The 21554-nt window shown below is 42.4% G+C and overlaps 1 protein-coding gene across 1 annotated transcript in view; it reads right to left on the bottom strand.

The window, feature by feature from the left end:
- Nucleotides 1-509: 509 nt before the first annotated feature.
- The window catches only part of LOC120517567, a 92378-nt gene continuing 71333 nt past the window's right edge, over nucleotides 510-21554 (bottom strand). Inside the window, exons 31-37 of the mRNA XM_039740006.1 lie at nucleotides 17353-17493; nucleotides 16893-16994; nucleotides 13278-13403; nucleotides 9602-9721; nucleotides 6784-6924; nucleotides 5184-5291; nucleotides 510-607 (exon numbers count right to left, since the gene is read on the bottom strand). Coding sequence (XP_039595940.1) covers nucleotides 510-607; nucleotides 5184-5291; nucleotides 6784-6924; nucleotides 9602-9721; nucleotides 13278-13403; nucleotides 16893-16994; nucleotides 17353-17493 — 836 coding nt within the window. The remainder of the gene's footprint in view (nucleotides 608-5183; nucleotides 5292-6783; nucleotides 6925-9601; nucleotides 9722-13277; nucleotides 13404-16892; nucleotides 16995-17352; nucleotides 17494-21554) is intronic.

Here is a 21554-nt window from a genome sequence, read left to right as displayed (position 1 = left end):
GTCTGGGTTTTGGTCGCTACGGTTTGTATTTCCTTTTGTTTTGCCCTTTGCCTGCTTCTCCCAGTTTACTCAGAAATTGGTTATCCTGTTTTCGTGTCAGGCCAGGATCAGAGTGTGACTTCTAGGACGTATTCTCCGTTTCTTTTTGCATTTTTGTTAATAGTATTTTATTTATGTATTTTTATGTTTCTCCACCCCCCCAACTGCACTGTGTGTCAAAACTCCATTAACACAGTCAAGGATTGCTTGTCGTCTGCAAGTTCACAGGCTTTGCCGTGTAACGCGTCTATTGCCTGATAGTTGATGTGAGGAGCACTTACATTAAAACCAGCCGCTGATCTCACTTTCTGTCTTCTCTCTTGCCCAATCCAGAGATGTGCTCGTGAAGATGACTCTGTCAGATGACCCACAGTGATTCCTATTCCTAGCTGGGCAGCTATTTTGGCCACTTATTTGATCTTGGAGGCCTGACAGGTCACGCAAAATCTTCCTCCCAAGTGACTTGATGATTATGATTTCTTGAAGCAGCAAATCCTCCTCTGTATGGCTATGAGCCTCTTGGCCAAGGGGCGTAGGTTTCCGCTGTGACAAGTCAATCCAGATTTCCCTATACAGGGACAGGTGCAGGACTTAATAGACTTTATTCAAAACTGGTTCTGTGGGGACACCTTTGAGCACATTGTGGAAAAGCTTGCTGTTGATGCAGTCTTGTTTGGAATAAACCAATATCTGTGATGAGAAGCTCCAAAGTCACGTCCACTCGCTGCTGGATTTGGGCCACAGATTGGAAGGGACCCAAGGTACATGGAGGCAGATGGACTACACCCTAGTCTGGCTCCTACTCCTGTCCCCATGCTGCTGGCGAGGACCCTTCAACCAATACCCCATGCCGAAGACACCATCAGAGAAGTGCTGCAGCTGGGACTGACCGCAGATGCATTCACTGTGAGCACTCTGGACATCTAGCTAGGGATTGTTGCCTCCTACCTATTCAGTCCATGTAGATCGGTTTGGCCAAGTTCTGCCGTTCTCAGGTCAAGTTGTTGGAAAAAGACAACTTTAAGGTCTCGGTTAATTTAGCTGGGCCTAAGGTCCTGGCCCTGTTGGACTCTGCTAGTGATCTCTGTGACATGTGATAAGACTTGTTCAGGCAGACACCCTGCACAAGCACAGAGCATCTGAACATTCATTGTGTTCATGTGGTTATTGAGGAATATGAGACTGTACTACTCCTAAGTTTGGACAGCCATGTCAGATTCTTTACCCTTTCCTTTCCTAGTTTCCAGGTGGAATGCCCTATTCCCGTCGGTCTTGGCCGCCTGCACAGCCCCCCACTCTTTAGTAGAAAAAGAGGGGCTCGCCATGGACAAGGTCAGCCAAAGGCCAGACTAGAGATTGAACCTGATTTTAACAGTGAGGGCAGGGACAATCCCTCACCTGAGTTTTTGGGACAGTTGGAGGGTGCGTCACAACAGATGCTTGGACCTTCAGTCTCCTCAGATGGGGCTGCTGCTTCTGGTTCTGGGAAACCATTGGTTAGGGAAGCAGGGGCTGAGGTCAGGCTCTGAGGATGCATGGGCAGAGCCAGAGGTGGACTTTGCATGTTTGCAATGAACCGACCGCAGGTTCAATTTTGTATTTGAGCAAGCACATCTTACACATGATTGTTACTATGAGGAGCAGGAGGGCCCCGAGTTCAAAACTCAGCACTTTGTAATTAAGGCTGGCTTCTTATACTGGCCGATTTCTGATCACAATGGAGGGCAGTTGGTGCTCCCGAGTGGACACTGAGAGGCCGTGTTGAAAATTGCTTATACCCATGTCTCAGGGTGTCATCTCAATGCAGAGAGGACGAGGGATTTCATTTCAAAACGCTTTTATTGCCTAATAATGGGTAAAGATGTGGAGCATTTTGGAAGGCTTGCTCCAACTGTCACATTGTTTCCGCACACAGACCCGCTAGAGCTCCCCACTCTGCGATGCCTATTTTGGACGTCTCTTTCAAGCGAGTTGGGTTAGACATTGTTGGTCCACTCCCCAAGAGTAAGAAGGTTTATCAGTATATGCTCGTGTTAATTGATTACACCACAAGGTATCCCAAGGTGGCAGGCTCTATCACAAGTGTTTACTTCTACTCCATGTGATATTTTGATTGACCAGGGCATGCCCTTAACTTCTTATGTCATGAAACAGTTATATGAGAGCTTTGCAATTAAACAATTGAGCACCACTGTTTATCGTCCTCAGACAAATGGTCTGACAGAACAATTTAACAAGATTTTGAAACAGAAGATTCAGCAGGTGACTAATGACGACTCAACCTCACAGGACACCATGTTGCCCTTTCTCCTGCTTGCTGCTTGGAAATCTCTACAGGCATCTACCACCTTAAGTCCATTCAAACTCGTATTTGTCTGGCAGCCACAAAGGGTATTGAAAACTTTTTGGGATGAGTGGACTGAAACTCCCAGGGTAGATTTGTTGATGGGATTGCTTCACTTCAAAAACAAATTTGTAAATTGTCCTTTAACAGCAGCACAGACAGGAAGAGCAAAAACATAATTACAGCAGGAAAAGCAAACTTTGCAAATTCAATTCGGGTACTTGATTTGATCCTCTCTAACCCACTTCAATTTTAGGAAAAATAGCTTGGTCTGACAGTAGTAGAGAAACACATGAGCCCAGCGAACTACAAGGTTAGGATTCTGGGCTGGCGAAAGCCCATCCAAATCTGACATGTCAATCTTTTGAAGGAATGGCACGATCCAAATTAGGTGTGGCCACTTCAACTACAGTGTCTCGCAAACTGAGGTTGCCATTGGTGATGATTTGAGGGAAACTCTGAGCCATATTCTGGAAGCAAAGCGAGCTGTGATAAGCGATAAGGTGAACCAGATGCTTGATGTAAGGTGCAATTTGCTATTATAAAAGTGAATAGCACAGTCCAATTGTTCTGGTTCCAAAACCGGACAGTTCAGTTTGGTTTTGTATACATTTTAAATGCTTGAATGATGACTTACTGGATCTCATGAAGGGGTACTGGCAGATGCCTCTGGAGGAGTCCATTTGCGAATAAAATGCATTCGCCACCCTGGATCGGTTGTTTGAATTTACCAGACTCCCATTTGGTCTCCAAGGTGCACCCTTGACGTTTTAGCAGATGATGGATCAAATTCTGCAATCCTATTCTCTGTATTCTGGAGCATATCTCGATGATGTGGTCATTTTCAGTAATGATTGGTGATCGCATTTCAACCGCATGCAAGCAGTCCTTGACAGTTGTAGGGTAGCTAGGTTGACATCTAACCCTAAGAAGTGTAAATTGGGTATGTAGAAAACACATTATTTGTGTTTTCAAAGGGACACAGTTTGATTAAACCTCAGACAAGGGTTTTTCTATGGAGTTCATTCTACAGATGGACATGAATGCTTTAAGTTTGGGGGAAGTGCTCTCTTAGTGTATCGATAGGGATGAGACCCTGATAACCCCCCAACCGCACTGTGCACCTAAAGTCTGTCAATGCAGGTAGGGATTGTTTATCCAACTGCAAGTTCACAGGCTCTCCACATAATGCGTCTGCTGCCCAATGGTTGATCCGCGGAGCACTTAAGATGAGCCGCTGATCTCGCCATTCGCTCACTTCTGTCTTCTCACTTGTACTCGAAGTCTGTCTACACTTTCAATCTGAGAGGGGAGTGAATATAGGATGGCATCAGCATGACTGCATGTAAGCTGAAGAGACAGCTCCCATTTGGATAACTTTGAGATAACTATAAACCTGAGTTTTTTCAAAACCTTGGACTCACCTCCTTCACTCCTGTGCAAGTCTGTGACCCACACATTACAATGTGTAAAATGATGTTCTCTTATTTCACCTTGTGGTCTGTGTCGGCTACCCCAAGAGGAAGAGCAGCCCAGATGTCACCACTTCTGAGCTCTTTTTCAAGTGATTTAGGCCGCCTGAGAAGGTTCAAAAGTCGGAGAGTCTGTTTGTTTCGAGTATATGTGAGTATTGCTAGTACTGCTATTATGTTTGGATTGACTGTTTTTTTGTGATTTTTTTCAATTTTTCTTGTATTTTTCCTACAATTTTATTTTTGGACTGATTTACTTTTGGATTTTTTTTTGTCATTTTGGTCTTTTGAGCATTTCTCCCTAAATTTCCATTTTGGTAATAAATCTTCAGTTTATGAGAATCCTTTATTACCCTTTTCATTAACAAGCCGGGGGTTGATGGTTATCCTCGATCTTGTGCATTTTGATAGACTTGTGGACATTTTAAGTTGTTTGACCAGGTCCCCATTTTTAGGGGGCTTGTTTTGAATAAAGCCAACAGGTAGTATTTGGGGCAAAGATCAGTTTAGATGAGCTTCTTCTAAACAGACAAATGAAAATCCTGATCTGTTCCTGGTTTATTTTTTGGGGCTTGACACCTATTCTGCCTTTGTCAAGACTCCATTTAATACCACAAAGGGCTAAAGAGGCCACCTTAAAACACCACTTCCAGACACAAGTACACCATATTTCAATGTGTTCATGGTAACATCTGGTGAGATTTTGGGAAGTTAGTATTGATTCCTTACTTTGTCTGCAAAAGTGAATGAAAAACAGAGTTATGTCACATCTTGAAGAATTCAGGTAGCTTTGTTTTCTTCATGACATGGCGCTCAGTACATCCTAGCAACTTACCAACAAAACGCTGAAGCTGCAAAACTGAAGTGTTCCTCACTCAAGAATATTTATGTTTTCCTTAAAGTAAATTATTGACTGTATACCAAACACATATTGGATTATATTCTTTGAGAGGAACCTTTCACAATATTCATAGGAGATTAACAGCAACAAAAATGAATTCTTAATAGCAAGCAACGTTCTGAGCCTGTACTCAGTGAAGAATGGAATTGAAATGTCATGTTGTTCTATTTTATCAGGTCATTTCGGTCAGCAGGTCATTTTCCATGTTCTGACACTTTACAGTCCTGCAAGTGAGATTATAGGATACCACTTAAAACAAAGTCGGGGTTTGGGGGGCCTGCTAAGTAACACTGGTGCCTAGAATTGTTGAGTTTTTTAATTTGACTTGTTTTAACTTCCAGAACTGTGTTTACACTTACTGGTGAGACAACAACTAACATTATGACCCGGTATGATGAGAGCACTCTGGTACAGAACTCATTCTCACCTGAGAGGAAGCAGAGGTCGTCAATGCCCACACAGTTGATCAAATTTGGACAAGATCCACCGATACCAGCACAGCACTGCAGCCCATTTGGTTCAGTAGAATCAAGAACTGTAAAAGAAGACCAATGAGGGATGAGACAGTGAACAGCCAGCGCCACAGCCCACAAATACTTTGGCTGGGATGCCTACACCACATCAGTGGTTGTTGTCACTTCCAATTGTTCAACTGGTTTTGATTTACCTCAGGAGGTAAATAGGCTTTGGCAGAATGGTAGCCCAGGACATCGGAGGGACCTTTTTGATTAGTATACTCAAACATCTTTTCTTTGCGCTTTAGCTATCAGAAGTCAAATGGCCATCTGCTGTAGAGGAAAATAGGTCACTGTTTGGAGATGAGCTGAAGCAGCAGGTGAATTACAAATGAGCAGAGATGGCACATCTGATTAACTGCAGGTAGCGTCAATGTGAGGGGCAGTTAGGGCAACAACTAGGGGGCATCCCAAAGACACAGTGGTATCAAGAAAGAAAACCAAAGTAACCTCATTTAGGTCTAAACAGACCACCACCATGTTGTTTGTATTCTTAGCAGGTCTACAGAAATAAGGAAGCCCAGGTGAATCGATTCCAGGTCTGGATGACCCAAAACCAACTACAGTACAGTTGTGTTTTGTGTGTTTGCTCGGGCGCCACCTCAACATCTGTTTATTACATTGCTAGTCATCCATCTGACTAATATGCTTATTTGCTCTAAGAGTAAGTGTAGTCCACTCGTGATGGACAGATGGGCAAAAAAGAATGCAAGAATAGTACTTCAGGAGAGCTCTGAAGTACCACGGAATTTGGCCTCAGTATTAATAATGAGCTAAGAGCATCTCAAAAGCAACTGGGGGTCAGCTTGTGCAGTAAAGATACTCAACATAGCACATTTAGAAAGGATTGGCATGTAGCTTTCAGATCTTTGAGTGAGGACAACGCGTTGGCCCACCACTATGTGAACAGACCTGACCATGCATTGACTCTACAGAATATCGGATGGTATCTTCTCTCCAGGACGCTGCTGAAGACTTCTCATTGAGGCTGAGAAACTTTTGTACATGATGACCACCTCATCTGTTGAGGAGCTGCCTCAATGTGCATGCCACACTGAAGCAGCAGATTAGGCAAAACAATGCCACGATAGCTAGCGCTTTCAGCATTTTTGCTCAGACCTCATCTATTTATTGGGCCCAGACATTCAAATGGTGCAGATCCTAACCAACACACCATTAAGGAAGATACATGCCCTGGGTTCGGGAGCTATCCAAAATGCTCCTTCCACTTCTCAAAGACATCCCCATGAGTGGTTAATGTTTTTTGACCCCTGATGAGAAGCTGACCAAGTGTTCTTTGAGGTCATCTGAAAAGTCATTCTCCATGGCTTCACACAATTGCCTAAATTGCAGCTTGGGTGTGGTGTTCACCATCCACAAGGCACATGGTGGGGGCTGGTTGGCAAGAATGAGACAACAAGGCTTTACACATGTGGCGAGAAAAGCAGATTACTGGACAGGATAGAATTGGCATTGATTTTCATGGTTGTGAAGTTCAACTCTGTGTCTTACCATCATCAGTGTTGCAAAAGTCTGAGCTGCAGCATTTGGACATCCAAATTCTCCTTCCATCACTGTAGTCGACTGATCCAGTCAAGTTACACCCCGCTGGAGTTCCACAAGACCTGCTGTACATGATTGAGTTGTAGTTATCTGGAAAGAAAAACACAGCCTGGCATTAGTGGGCCTTCTGTAGGCACCAGAATTTACACTGAATTGTGCTCAGAGTCAGGCTCACAGTAACCGCTGACTAGGAAGAGCATCGTGTGCCTGAGGTCACGTTTGAAATGTGGAGATGGAAAAACACAAAAACAGGGTCTTTTAAACTGTTCCATGATGACCACCCCAAGGTTACTCAAATTTCTGCTTGACAGCCCATCATAACAGACTGAATATCAGAATGAGAGCAGAGAAACAAAAGGTGCATTTTGCCAAGATTAACCAGGTGTCACAACATTTTCAGGGGTGATGGTGATACCTGGGTGGCATGGAACAGGAAGCTCGTCACAAAGACTAATAAAGCTTCTCTGTCACATACAATTATGCTTCATGAGATTTTAAGGTCATGATTTTTGTGAAACGAGGACACAAAACAATTATATTTTATATTAAACTTTTTGCACTTTTCAGAAGGAAAATGCAATGAGAAAAGAAAAAAAAAATGTCATGTTCACAGTCTGCACAGCCTCAGTCAAAGATTTTGTCATAAAGGACATGGTTGGCTTATGTGTTCCTTTCCCAGATAGGAAGCCTTGACTATGGAAGGATGGAATGACACTGCCTCCTGGGGCCATGTGTCTCAAAGCACGATAGGTGTCAGCAGTTCTCTGGTGGGTCTTTCATGTAGACACCCACAGAGCTGCAGGTTCCACCTAACTCAGAAATGCTTACTGGATGCAATGTGGCAGCAGCAGAAACATCTCTGCTTCACCTGGGTGAGTTGGAGTCAAGTCAAAATGGAGCAAGCTTGCCTGGAAGGAGTGTTGGAAGAGAGGAGAGAGTAGCGTATTGTGCTGTGCTTATGCATAACCTAAAAAGAAATCTGTTAGAGGTATTTTGTAGTAAAAAATCATTTACTTGAACCTGGGACTTGTGTTTGTGAGGTTGTGTCTGGGGTTTATGGATCTACAATGCCCCTACAAGTCACAGTTGGTGTAGTCGGCAGGATTCTCTGGGTGTCTGCTTGACAGGGACATGTAATGTACACATTTAGTGTGACTAAAACTCTCAACACAATCATGGACTGTATTTTCAAACCTGACTGTCATACATTTGGAAATGTGTAAAAAGTCCACAACAAAGAGTGGGAAGCCCTTGAGAAGCAGGTCACCTATAAGTATAGCTTTGACACAGATGACTTGCCAAGGTTGATACCTCACTGACACTTGAAGTGCGGCTTGCTCTCTTTGGCATTAATCTATCCCCAGAGAAGATACACTGAGAAACCAGGTTAGCACTAAAGTTCCAGAGTTACTATTCATGGAAGACTGTCAAATGGACAATCAAAAGTGGCTCTGGGAGATTCGTAATGGTGACCAGAGCTCAGACACATTGAACATGGACTGTATCACCAAAAAACCTCAAATCAAATCCTAATGGTGAATGACCTTTCCCTCTCGTCTTGGGACAACAAGTGCTAATAACCACCTGGACTCCCAGTTCCCTAATGTGTCCATATTTCTTGATGGGCATGCGTGGAAGATGCACGTGCCTTCCAACTTGGAGAAAGGTATTGGAAAATTTGGATCGTTCTCCGTGACCACAGATGAACCAACCCAAACAGCGAATATCCTCCAAGGAGTGGCAAGTATTGCAAGTACCACTTTGCACAATGCTACAGGTATTGGACTCCCTTAAAATAACGTTATAAAGGAGAGAAAATACAGCAAAGCACCAATTAAAGCAGAGAAATAATATTTACAAAGGCTGGGAACAGGACTGCACACAATAACTGTTTATAAAGCAGAGCAGAATACAGAGCAAGGGGGCCCTACAAATGAATGAAGGGGCCAGCGTATCTGCAGTTCTGAATGCTCAACAGTGTGCAACGGCCATCAGTCAGGGAAATTACAATTCAGACGAAGGAGATCGGGTCAGATAAATTAAACAAGCGGCTGGTATGTTGATCCAAGTCTCCAAACTGCTCTGATTCAAATAGAAGTGATGCAGACAAAGGAGCCTAATGGTTCTGATAATTTTTAAAGTGTTCAGAAGAGAACAAAAGAGGTATGCAGACATTGAGAGGCCAGACTGAGGGTCTGTTCAGATACCCCACAATAATGCAGGGAGCCTATCAAACAGACAGTGCTCACTCTGCAATAAGAGTCATACAGCAAGGGGTCTTCACGTCTTACAGCCTCTGAAATTAATTATGACTTTTTGGAGAGGTGGAGAAACTGAAGACAAACAAGAAGAAGGTGAACCGAGAAGCTTACCTGCATTGGGGAACAAGTAAGATCCCAATGACTCCTGGACTTCTTAAAAGATATTGGAAGAAAGGCAGTTACTGTCAATAATGAAGTGTTTTAAATATCAAACGGGGAGCCATAGATGGAGACAATGTCTTCTCGGACTGTCTAGGATTTCTCTGTAAATGGACAGGTTCTGGAATGTCCCTAATGACAACCAACTGTTGTTTCTCTTTTTCTAGATCTACCACAAAGCAACCCACAAAGACACATAAGAATATGTATTGGACTTACCCCCTTATGGGAATGGCTGCTTCACAGATGAACACTCAGGCCATTTATTCAATGATTAACTTTGTCTTAAGAAACAAGATCACTGGAAAGGTGTTGTCACCTCGTTTCTCTTCTTGAGGTTTACTCACCGCTGCGTGTCTGCAGGAGTGTTACGCAGGTCGCACCCGCTTGGTCACAGTTGGACACACTGCTTACACACTGGCTCCAGGAGAGAGGCGAGATACAGACATTACAGCTCAAGCCAGAATCTAAAAGGGACAGAAAACATGACTCAGACAGCGTCCAGCACAGTTACTGTATCTTTTATCAGATATCCTGAGATCACTTGGTGTCCCTCCAGCCAATTCTCTAGGCGCGAACAGAGTCTTACGCTTTCAATAAAATACAGTTATGAGTTTAAGAGACAGAAGTGTAACCGCCTGCAGTAGCCCCTCTTTCATCCAGACCACTCAGCAAGTGATCCTGTGTCTGATGTTCAGATCTATGCAAGTGGCAGTCTCCTCCATGTTAAAGACTATACCCTTGTACCTATGTATACATGCAGCAATTCTCCATTTTTAGGCCTTGTTAACTTTTTAAACTTTCATCCAGTAGCTCAGTCAGTTAAACTCAGTGCAAGATGGCAGCAGTCACTACAGGTTTTCGCTGTCTGCCCATGTTCAGCCGGTTGATCATTCCAGCTTAGCTGTGGACCTTCTGACCTGCCTAGACCCATTTAATCAAAACCTGTCAGATCGAATCTCAGCTTTCCTGATATAATCATGGACAGTCACAGGACTTTTCCAGTTTCTAACCTTTCCCTTTCTACTAAATGCCACACAAATGTGAAGAAGTGTCAGAGTCCTGTTTTTGTTACAGTATCCATTTTTTGTTACCTTTGTATTTTATCTCCACTTCCTTAATTGTCATCGGTTTCAGCTTTGTTTTGCCTTCTCTCTGTCTTCTCGCTCCCTTATCCCTGTTTCAGTCCTCTCAGCTGTTGCCCTGATTCAGTCAACGATTGGCTGAGAGTAGCGATGAGCAAGACAATGAAGTTTCATTTTATGCGCAGATTAGCAAAATTCAGGCTAAAACTTGTTTCACATACAATGTCATAACTAAAAACACAAAAGTGATGTTCCCCTAAAGCCTCATTCACACTTTTCATTACCTGTGGTCTTCTTCTTCTTTACACGGCTGTGTAGCACTGGCAGCCCTTCAGTTCTCTTTCATGGCTCTCACTCATGTTTTATTGTAATCATCCAAAAATTGGATTTTGAGATTTTGATGAATCTCAACATTTTAGATCTCGCTGAGTCTGAAAATACCCTTTTTGGAATTATGTCCATGCGTGTGTGTGCATGTAAATGCGATAACTTGAGTATGCTTTGAGTTAGATCAACCAAGTTTTAGGTACAAAACAAGTCCAATTTATTCAACTTTACTTTTATAATAATTGTCCATCCATTTTCTAACCTGCTGAATCTGAATACAGGGTCACGGGGGTCTGCTGGAGCCAATCCCAGCCAACACAGGGCACAAGGCAGGGACCAATCCTGGGGAGGGTGCCAACCCACTGGAGGACACACACAAACACACCCACACACACACCAAGCACACACTAGGGCCAATTTAGAATCACCAATCCACCTAACCTGCATGTCTTTGGATTGTGGGAGGAAACCCACGCAGACACGGGGAGAACATGCAAACTCCACACAGGGAGGACCCGGAAAGCGAACCCAGACGGGTCTCCTAACTGCGAGGCAGCAGCGCTACCACTGCGCCACCGTGCCGCCCTATAATAATTGTTTAATATATTATTAATTTGATCTGATTTGTTGTTGATGGTTCTTTAATGTACATAATATAAAAATTGTAATCATCGTCTTGATGTTTACTCCTCAAATATCCATCCCCATATCTGAGAATACGAGACAGTCTGAGGAGACCACTCCTGATTTTTTCCTTTTGTAAAGAAGACAATGCGGCCCCAAAATACACAACTGTGCACAGGACCGCCCTTTGTCTGCACCTTGCTGTTACCTAGAAATCCCCCTCTTCTGTTTCTAGATTCTTGAAGATGCAGCAGAGGAAGTTCCCACTCTGAGAGTCATGGACGAAGGAACGGACTAAGTGTTGTTTCTGTCCACAAAGCATCTTTAGTAATGCAGTTGCCAAGGGTATCATCACAATGGGCAACCTAATTGTCATACCAGCAGAACCACCACAACACAAGACGCAATGGTTTAATTAATTGAAGGTCTACTTGTGCCAGGAAATGAATTAGATACTTTCTTGATTTTTTTAATTAGAGATCTTATTTTATTTAAGGACTAAATGACATGTGGGAGTGGTGCAGGACAAAACGTCCAGACAGGGACTGCACAGTTTTCTACCGGCATCAATGGTGCAGATTTCAGTTTTGCATGAACTGCTGGCTCATTAATACCCAAGAATCCCATTTATTCCACCTTGCTGTGGTATTTACTCAGGCTCACGATTCTTTGGCACCTCTAAGCTCCCCTCTGGTTTGTACATCTTCAGTTCTTTTGACAATTTGGATTTTGTATTTTATTTTCTTGGTTTTTTTTTTTCTTTGTGTTTTGGGTTTGGATTTGTGAATTTCTGAACTTTAAATTAAAATTTAATCACCATTTTTGTTTATTTCTTTTTATCATTATTATTTTGTTTGTCATTTAATGTTTTGTTTTTTAAATTGCATTGTCAAGTGTAGACCCTTATTTAAATTAACAAACTTAATTCACCATTCATTCACCTTAAACTCAGCACCTCCAATCCAAACAATGCCACAAATCTGAAGGCCCGACTCGACAGAATGCTGGTCCACGAGTGGCCGATTACGCAGGTTGTCGTCATTGTGGCTGCCTGCCCTGCACTTCATTTTACTTACTGGTGTATTCAAACTTCTTCTGCCCTCTCTGCGTTATGGAATTTGAAGTTATAGTTTATTTACATTTTTCAAATTGATTTTTTATTTTATTAATTCTGTGACACCAGCTTTGTTTTAATATGCAAGCCACTATTTCGGGTCCAGTCATAAAGACACAATGAGGGTTTGCTAGGCGGTGACAGCAGGATGTCTCTCTAGGATTATGTTGTTAAATCAACAGAGTTTAACATTTATTGTAGTCCATGTTTTTGGATATTTTAAAAAGAGGTTTGCAAATGAGAGTTTATTAGGACTTTTTCCTGGTAACAAAGGTCTGCCTGCCTGTTTCTGCCACCACATTTGCCAGGTGTTGTGGATTGTGTCATTAGTATTCCGACTTTCCAGCTTGTCCCTTGTGCATAAAACATTTTCTATATCATTTGTCTCCTTTCTTAACAGGACAGCGCACATTTATAGGCAGAGATGACCAAATCGCCTGCCAAATAAAAAAATATTTTGTTGATGTGACAATAAACAGAAGGAGCATCCAAAATCCTAAAAATTCAAGTAAGTCCCATTCACAAAAATATAGTACGATATAAATAAATAAGCACACAACATATACCGTATGTTTTCAACTATAAACAGTTTATGGGATATGCTTGCAAGGGTTATTTGGATTTGTTCTTATGACTGACTCTTCAGCGACCTTAAGACTTGTGGGTAGAGATTATCCCCAGAACTGCTGGTGCCACTGCCAATAGCCCAGCACTCTGTTAAGTGAGCCAGGACAGGAGCGCATGGTGCCAACTGTGAGCAGAATTCTGTGGCCAATGGCGTGTTTTGTACCCTGTTGTGAAGGTCAGGAGTTTCACCATGAGTACGTTTCAGAATTTGCGTAATTAAACCTAACATGGAGGAATTGTACTTACAGTTTTTATTGCAGAGGAATCCTTGGCAACAGTCGATCTTCAACCCAAGATTGAGATTCAACACCTCAGCCACATATGAAGAATTGGCACAGACACTAGAAGAGGCACAGCCCTGGTAGCCGTTATCTGAATCAGGGCAGAAAACATTAGCCAGTGAGTCAAAGGTCAACATGTTGGCAGCGCACAGTAAAAACTGAATTTGACAGAAGGGCTTCATGGATTTTATCCTGCAGGCTCTTCAACATCTGCCAAGCACAGTGGAATGAAGGAAAATGCCAAACGTTAATAACAGACAAGACTTGTTTTAAACCTGGCACCCAATCCTGATAATAAACCGTGTCAGCTTAATTTTCTTAGCCTAGGAGATGCCCTACAATCTTTTTGATTCTTCAGTAGCTCCACTGTGGATTCGCATGCTGACTCGCATCACTGGCCTTGTTTTGTTGGGTCCATCAGCACACTCTGTCTTTTATAAGAAACCAGCTGGTTGGTAGGAGACGTTTTCTCTCTAACCTTCCACACGTTGTCCTTGAAAATGTTGACAAATGAGACTTGGAATGGGAAGACCAAAAGTGACAAAACCTCAGGCATACACATTTTAAACAGCAAAGCCCCTGCTGCCTCACACCTACGCAGTGGTCAGTCTTCATCAGCAACCTGACACAGGTTGAGACCCCCTTGCCAAACTGAGAGAAGACACCACAATAACATGAAAGATCAAAGCAATTCCACAGCACCAGCCTGGCCCAAAGCATCATTATGAGCTTCAGTGGACATGTCCCAAAACTGCGAGTTGCTGTGTCCTCAGTCAATAATATGGCTTGTGGCAACAAGAACAATTAGGCCATGCTTGGCTCTGCAATAGTTTTTAAGGGTTTTATTTTATTCCCCCAGCATCTTAAAGATCTAACGTGATCAAATGTGTGACTACAATGACAACTTGGAAACAACAATAGACATAGAAGCTTGGGTGACAAATGAACTCCAATAATAAAATTGAAGAGTCAAGCAAATGTAGTGAACAACAGCACCAACGCCACAACCACCACAATGACTTCACCAAAGACAATTAGATGAACTTTGTCTGCAGCTAAGCTGCCAGGTCAGGAACTCCATTGGTCTTATTCACAGTGATGCTGGAAGAATGGATGCAGCGTTGTGACAAGTTAAGTAGATGATTCAGCAGGTTCACACATGGATAGAGAGTGACTGCAATGACACACTTAACTAAAGTAACAGAATGGCCCAGGTAGTTTGGGCTTGGGCATTAAACCTCAGAGATTTGCATTTCAGCTTAGGCTTGCACCTGCCAATGAGTGCTGAGGACCTCAAAGGACAAGAAAATTTTATTCCAGTCATGATGTTCAATATTGGTGAAACTATTGGCATTAGCAAAATGTGCACTTTAATTGCTGTTTATACCGTGCCTTTATGTATCACTGTAACAGTCACTGCTCCCCTAGTAAATTCAATGGTATTTTTATAGCATCTTTGAGAGTTAGTGATTCCACAAAGAAAGACTGAAAAGGGCCAAAGTGGCTGCTGGTTGATGGTCACTTGCCACCTCTGTCTGTGGACCCCTCACTTTGGGTGTAACTAGTGATGAGCGAGCACCAAAGTGTTCGGGTGTTCGGTCCGAACACATCGCGATGTTCGTGTGCTCTACCGAGCACCCGAGTATAATGTAAGTCAATGGAGACAACCAGGCACCCCCTGCTCTGAAGAGGGGAGGGTGCCCGGTCCATTGGAAAAGGTCAGAAAGTGACAGAAACACCACCTAAATGGACTGGGAACAGCATTGGGACGATGTCTGGATGCATCTTGGACTCGCAAGTCGCTGCTGGGAACCAGTTTGTCTGAGTTGTACGCCACTTTTACAGGCTGACAAAAACACGGCCAAAACCCCCCAAAAAATCAATTTTGCAGGAAAAATGACGCTCTAAAACATTATATGTGAGTGGAGCTATATAGCATCCGATGACGTGTTCCAGCCAGCCAATCACTGTAATGCCAGCACCTGACATGGCTACTGGCATTACAGTGAGGGCAGTACTTACCTGCCCCTTGATTGGCGGTCTGCAGCCAGCAAAACGTGTGGGGCGGAGACTCGAGCATGGCGCACAAGCACATGTGGTGCTCATTCGAGAAGCGCTATGCTCCAAGCACCACATGTTCGGCCGAGCATGCTCGCTCATCACTAGGTGTAACGTCTCAATGGCCTTGGTATTAACTTCTTCTAAATTCTCAAGAAACATGCTTCATTTTTTTAACACAACTCAAATCTGGCTGTTCTTGTCATTCTTTTCACATACAAATCCAACCATTTCCTGATCCACGTTAATATGAGTCATAGTGGCAGAGGGCTGGAACTCAATAAATTAAAAAAAATATATATATTACAAAATATATTAAATATGGTAGATCTCTGATTCTTCTTGTATTTCAGAATTGTTGATCAGTTACTGGAATTAAGTGCTACATTTAAATACATTTGTACTTCAATTTCTAATATATGTTGTGAGTTTTATTTTGAGTGAGCTTCCAAGTAGAAACCTTCAAAGTATTTATCTAGTAGTATGGAGAATGTTTGTGACATTTCTAGACATTATCGAGTATTGTCTCGGTGCCCGATATTAGATGATTTTAGACAACGCTGGGAATAGCAAATCCATCGATATCTCAGACAAGGAGTAGAATTTGATTATTCACAGATTTGATTCTTCAATAATCTGTACAAAATCCACAGGAATTAGTTTTACAATTGTAAATTGGACACACATCTCCGGATTGATATTATTTGAAATTTACCAGAGACTGGACAATAACTGTGAATGATGTCATGTGGCCATGTCCTCGCTAGTCCATGTTTTCAGGTTGCCTCAAAAGAAAACCTTTCTGGGCAATTTTTATTTATTTATTTATTTCATCCCATCAGAGTGTCGGACTTACAACCAAACCTCTAATGGCCTTGATTAGAGTAATGTTGGACGGCTTAAACCATGTAGTGATAAACTCACAGGGACTTCCTACACCACATTGTCAGCACCCTCCATAAATACTGTATACCCTCCATATATATATATATATATAAAGTCCAGATTATTTATGTGTAGATCTCCTTTAGAATCTACCGAGAATTCAGCCATGTTACATTGGTATGTGCTGGGCTCCGGTCTGCATCTTGGTTTAATTGCTGCAAGTTTTTTTTGTTGGATTAGTTTGCCGTTTTCAATTTGTTTTTTTACGGGTAACGAACGTTTGGGTTTTCTATAACTCACTGGAATGATTAGAGTTACTTCATCACGTCATGCCAATGAAACTGAACAACAGGAGAAACCGAGGGAGAGAAGAATGGAGAGGTGGAGCTCAGGGCCCAGTGTACAGGTACTTGGCTAAATTTGATAAATGATGAAACACTACCTTAATAAATAGGGAGGCCAGTGATCCCCCAGGCATTTGGCTATGTTCCCACTGCTATATATATATATATATATAGTATAAAAATAAAATCTTATTTGACTTTCATAGCCCTATACACTTCTCTTCTGTGCATAATGTTGGAGATTCCTTGTTCCCTGGCTTCTCATCTCTTTTCATGTTCCAAAATGTCCACACCTGAAGTAAAGCAGTAGTCTTGAATTCCCGTGCAGGACACCGAATTCTGGCAGTTCCCACCCCAGCAGCACTTCAGTCCATTTGGCAAGTTGGACACAGTAACTGTTTTTTAAAGAAAAAGAAAATTAACGGTCACCAAAAATAAGTTGGAGCTTACAGTATCTAATCAACCTCAACGTGACAGTTAAGATGTACTATTCCACTATTTTTTCTAAAATCAAAACTAAAATAAAGAGGAGTATGAAGAATAAATTGGGAGAATGAAATAGGCTACAAGTCCAAATCTCACTCAAGTGCTCATCTTGCGTCACATGCCTTTGTATGTGTCAGCCTTTCTAAACCCTTACAGAATATTTCAGTTGCTAAAGAATGCCATAAATCCCAGAAGGCTGAATCAATAAGACCGTTTACAGAGACCAATCCAAAGTCACTTGGTGGCCATCTGGGCCTCAGCTCTTACCGTTATCCATGTTGCATGCGTCCGAGCTGCAGCATGTTGAGATCCGAGTGTAGCTCCCTCCTCCAAAGTTTATCGATGTGCTCATGTTACAGCTGGCCAAAGGTGAACAAGACCTGCTGAACCATGCCATGCTATTCCAGTCTGCAGAGCAGAGATGACAAAAAAAGAAGTTTCAGAGCCACCAAGGGACAGACTACCAGATCAAAGCACCAGAAAAAGACTTTGAAAATGGGGAAATAAATGTGACACAGAGAAGAGCGCAGCCTGCTGTGCTAAACATGGATTACAGCCACCTGTAAATCAGAGAGCAGGCAAGGCGAGTGTTGAATGAATGTGAGTTAAGAAAACTTTGTCTTACTGAATGAAAATGAGATTTAATTTTTAATATTTCATCGCCCAAAGTCTCCATTCTAATGAATCCAATGATAAAATCTAAATCCCGTCATGTGGTGGAAATTCAGCTTATTATGAAATGGGCAGCACCCTGGCCGTGCTGCACTGATGCGTAGGTTTTGTTTCTCATAGCACCATGTTGAGCTCCTCACTAACATCTTTGCTTGTTTTTGTCCACTTTGGTCTTGTTTGTAAGTTAAGTGGCTACCTGGTTTTGGCTGTGCACACGTTTTTAGGAGGTGCTGTTGCCCCTCTACTTTTCCTCTGGCATTGCTCTTTTTTAATGTTTTCACTTCTGCTGTCTACAAATGTTAATTTAGGTAAGGGGCTTCATACCAGAGATGGACATTATAAGTTCATTGAAAATCATACTCTGATTTATTATACTCCATTAATGCAAGTATGATTTTAATGATGTATGTGTGATTGAAGGTATCGGCTGGCAAGGTATTATCAGGGGCATCAGCACTATCAGGATGGAACAGAGAATGTAAAAGTGCCATAGCACTACCTGCAGAAGAGAATGGAAATCAGTCTTGTACTGGCATGACAGTGGTAGAAGATGGAGGCCATCAGGGCAGTTCATGGTATCAGTTTAGTGGTTCTCAAGAAATAACAAAGCAAGATATGGAAAATAAGAAAGTGAAATAGTGCCATGGAAGGAAAGAAGAACTGGTGGGCAGATAACTCACCAAGGCTTGTGTGAGATGGTCAGAGAAGCTATGAATGGCTGGCTGTTGCCACAGGACATCCTCGTTGAAATCTGCTGAAGCTAAGTCAATAAAGAAAGATGGGACCAGTATGTCTAAGGTCACGTCAGAAAACCAGTCCCATCCTTCCCATCAGCTAAAGAGTGGCATTTGCAATCGACTGGCAGGACTGGAAGGAGTAGGGCTGTGTGGAGCTGCCAGAGACTTAGCTGTGCAAAGGCTTCAATCTCCATGCTTCCGTTAGGTCAGATTATCTCAGGTTACAACGTGAGCTACCACAGCTATGCTGATGACACACAGCTGTACTTCTCAATAGCACCTGATGACCCCGACTCTCTTAATTCACTAACACAATGTCTTACTGGTATTTCTGAATGGATGAATAGTAATTTTCTCAAACTAAATAAAGAGAAAACTGAAATTTTAGTAATTGGCAATAATGGATTCAATGAGGTCATCAGAAATAAAGTTGATGCACTAGGATTACAAGTTAAGACGGAAGTAAAAAATTTAGGGGTAACCGTTGATTGTAATCTGAATTTTAAATCACATATTCATCAGATCACTAGGACAGCATTTTTCACTTAAGAAACATAAGTAAAGTTAGACCTCTTATATCATTGAAAGATGCTGAGAAATTAATTCACGCTTTTGTTTTCAGTCGACTAGATTACTGTAACGCACTCCTCTCAGGACCACCCAAAAAAGACATAAATCACTTGCAACGAGTGCAGAATGGAGCTGCTAGAATCCTAACTGGGAAAAGAAAATCTGAACACATTTCTCCAGTTTTGATGTCACTACACTGGTTACCTGTGTCATTCAGGATTGACTTTAAAATACTGCTTATGGTTTATAAAGCCTTAAATAATCTGCTCCATCTTATATATCGGAATGTCTGACACCTTATATTCCAAATCGTAACCTCAGATCTTCAAATGAGTGTCTCATTAGAATTCCAAAAGCTAAACTTAAAAGAAGTGGTGAGGCGGGCAGGCGGCCTTCTGCTGATGCAAAATCTGGAATAGCCTGCCAATAGGAATTCACCAGGCTGATACAGTAGAGCACTTTAAAACACTGCTGAAAACACATTACTGTAACATGGCCTTCTCATAACTTCACTTTAACTTAATCCTGATACTCTGTATGTTCAATTCTTCATAATAATTATTCACAGTGGCTCTAAAATCCATACTGACCCCTACTCTCTCTTCTGTTTCTTTTTCCGGTTTCTTTGTGGTGGCGGCCTGCCACCTCCACCTACTCAAAGCATCCTGATGCACCAACATTGATGGACTGAAAGCCAGAAGTCTACGTGACCATCATCATCAGGTCCTTCCATGAAAACCCTAAATACAAAGAGGACTGTTTGATTTATGTGAGGTAGATTGCCCAGAGGGGACTGGTCAGGCGGTCTCTTGGTCTGGAACCCCCACAGATTTTATTTTTTTCTCCAGCCTGGAGTTTTTTTTTGTTTTCTGTCCACCCTGGCCATCGGACCTTACTCTTATTCTATGTTAATTAATGTTGACTTATGTTTATTTTTTATTGTGTCTTCTATTTTTCTATTCATTTTGTAAAGCACTTTGAGCTACTGTTTGTATGAATATGTGCTCTATAAATAAATAAATGCTGATTGATTGATTGATTCAAGTGAACGGTGATGTAGGGGAACAGAAGGGTCAGCTGTTCTAGCACAGGGTCTCTGCGCCTTTTCTTTTGTTCTTTGGCTTATCTTTATTTTGAAGACTTATCAGATTACCTTTTCTGCATATTGTTATTTAGTATGGATTTTATATTTTTTGATTACGTGACCTTTTCTTTTGCAATTCTTGATTTTCTTTTGTTTTGTTGGATTTCTCTTCATTAGATTCAATAAAATATGCAACTTTTGTTTATCTGGGCCAGGATTTTTTCAGTTCCCCTCTCACTTTTTAGGCTTTGCCTATTTAGGCCTTTGGCCTCTTTTGAGCATTTAGGTCAGAATGCCAAAACCCAAGCGTAGAACTGATCTGAAACTCACTCTAGGATGAGGGTGCATGAATCTAAAGTCAAGAGAGTAATTTGGGTGAGGAGACCCTGGAAGAGGAGAAGAGTCCAGGGTTATGACAGAGGAAGACTGGGAGATGAGAAAGTGGTGGTGGTTTGTGGTAAAATGATGTTTCCTAAATCCGATGACCTCCAAAACAGGAATGACTGGTTTAACAGATGGAGGCCACTGACATTTTCTCTCCTCATCTATTTTTTCACTCATTTTGCATTTGACTATGGTCAGTGTCACTATTAGTAGCATGAGGTGTTACCTGGACCCTGTAGAGTTTGGTTGCACAAGTAGTCCAACTTCTCCAGGATGGCAGGCACATTAATACATGCCACTGCCAGAAGGTTTGCTGTGTCTCCCAGCACACTGTTAAGAGCATGGAGGATATCCCAGGAGACAGACAGTTACTTTAAGAGAGATGGACAGGGCTGTAGAAGGTCCTTAACCCATCAGCAGGACTGGTATCTGCTGCTTTGGGTAAGGAGGAACAGGATGAGCGCTGCTAGAGCCCTACAAAATGACCTCCAGCAGGCAGGCCACTGGTGTGAATGTCTCTGACCAAACAATCAGAAACAGACTTCATGATGGTGGCCTGGTCCTCTAGTGGGCCCTGTGCTCACTGGCAGGCACCGTGGAGCTTGATTGGCATTTGCCTTAAAATACCAGAATTGGCAGGTCGACCACTGGCGCCATGTGATTTTCACAGATGAAAGCAGGTTCACCCTAAGCACATGTGAAAGACGTGAAAGGGTCTGGAGAAGCCGTGGAGAACATTATGCTGCCTGTAACATCGTTCAGCATGACCGGTTTGGTGGGTGTTAGTGATGGTCTAGGAAGGCATATCCATGGAGGGAAGGATAGACCTCTACAGGCTAGACAATGGCACCTTGACTGCCATTAGGTATTAGGATGAAATCCTTGAACCCATTGTCAGACCCTAAGCTGGTGCAGTGGGTCCTGGGTTCCTCCTGGTGCATGACAATGCCTGGCCTCATGTGGCGAGACAGTTCCTGGAGGATGAAGGAATTGATACCATTGACTGACCCCCATGCTCACCT

Source organism: Polypterus senegalus, chromosome 1 (genome assembly GCF_016835505.1).
Source record: "Polypterus senegalus isolate Bchr_013 chromosome 1, ASM1683550v1, whole genome shotgun sequence".
Taxonomy (NCBI): Eukaryota; Metazoa; Chordata; class Cladistia; order Polypteriformes; family Polypteridae; genus Polypterus; species Polypterus senegalus.
This window is presented reverse-complemented; position numbering and strand designations above follow the sequence as displayed.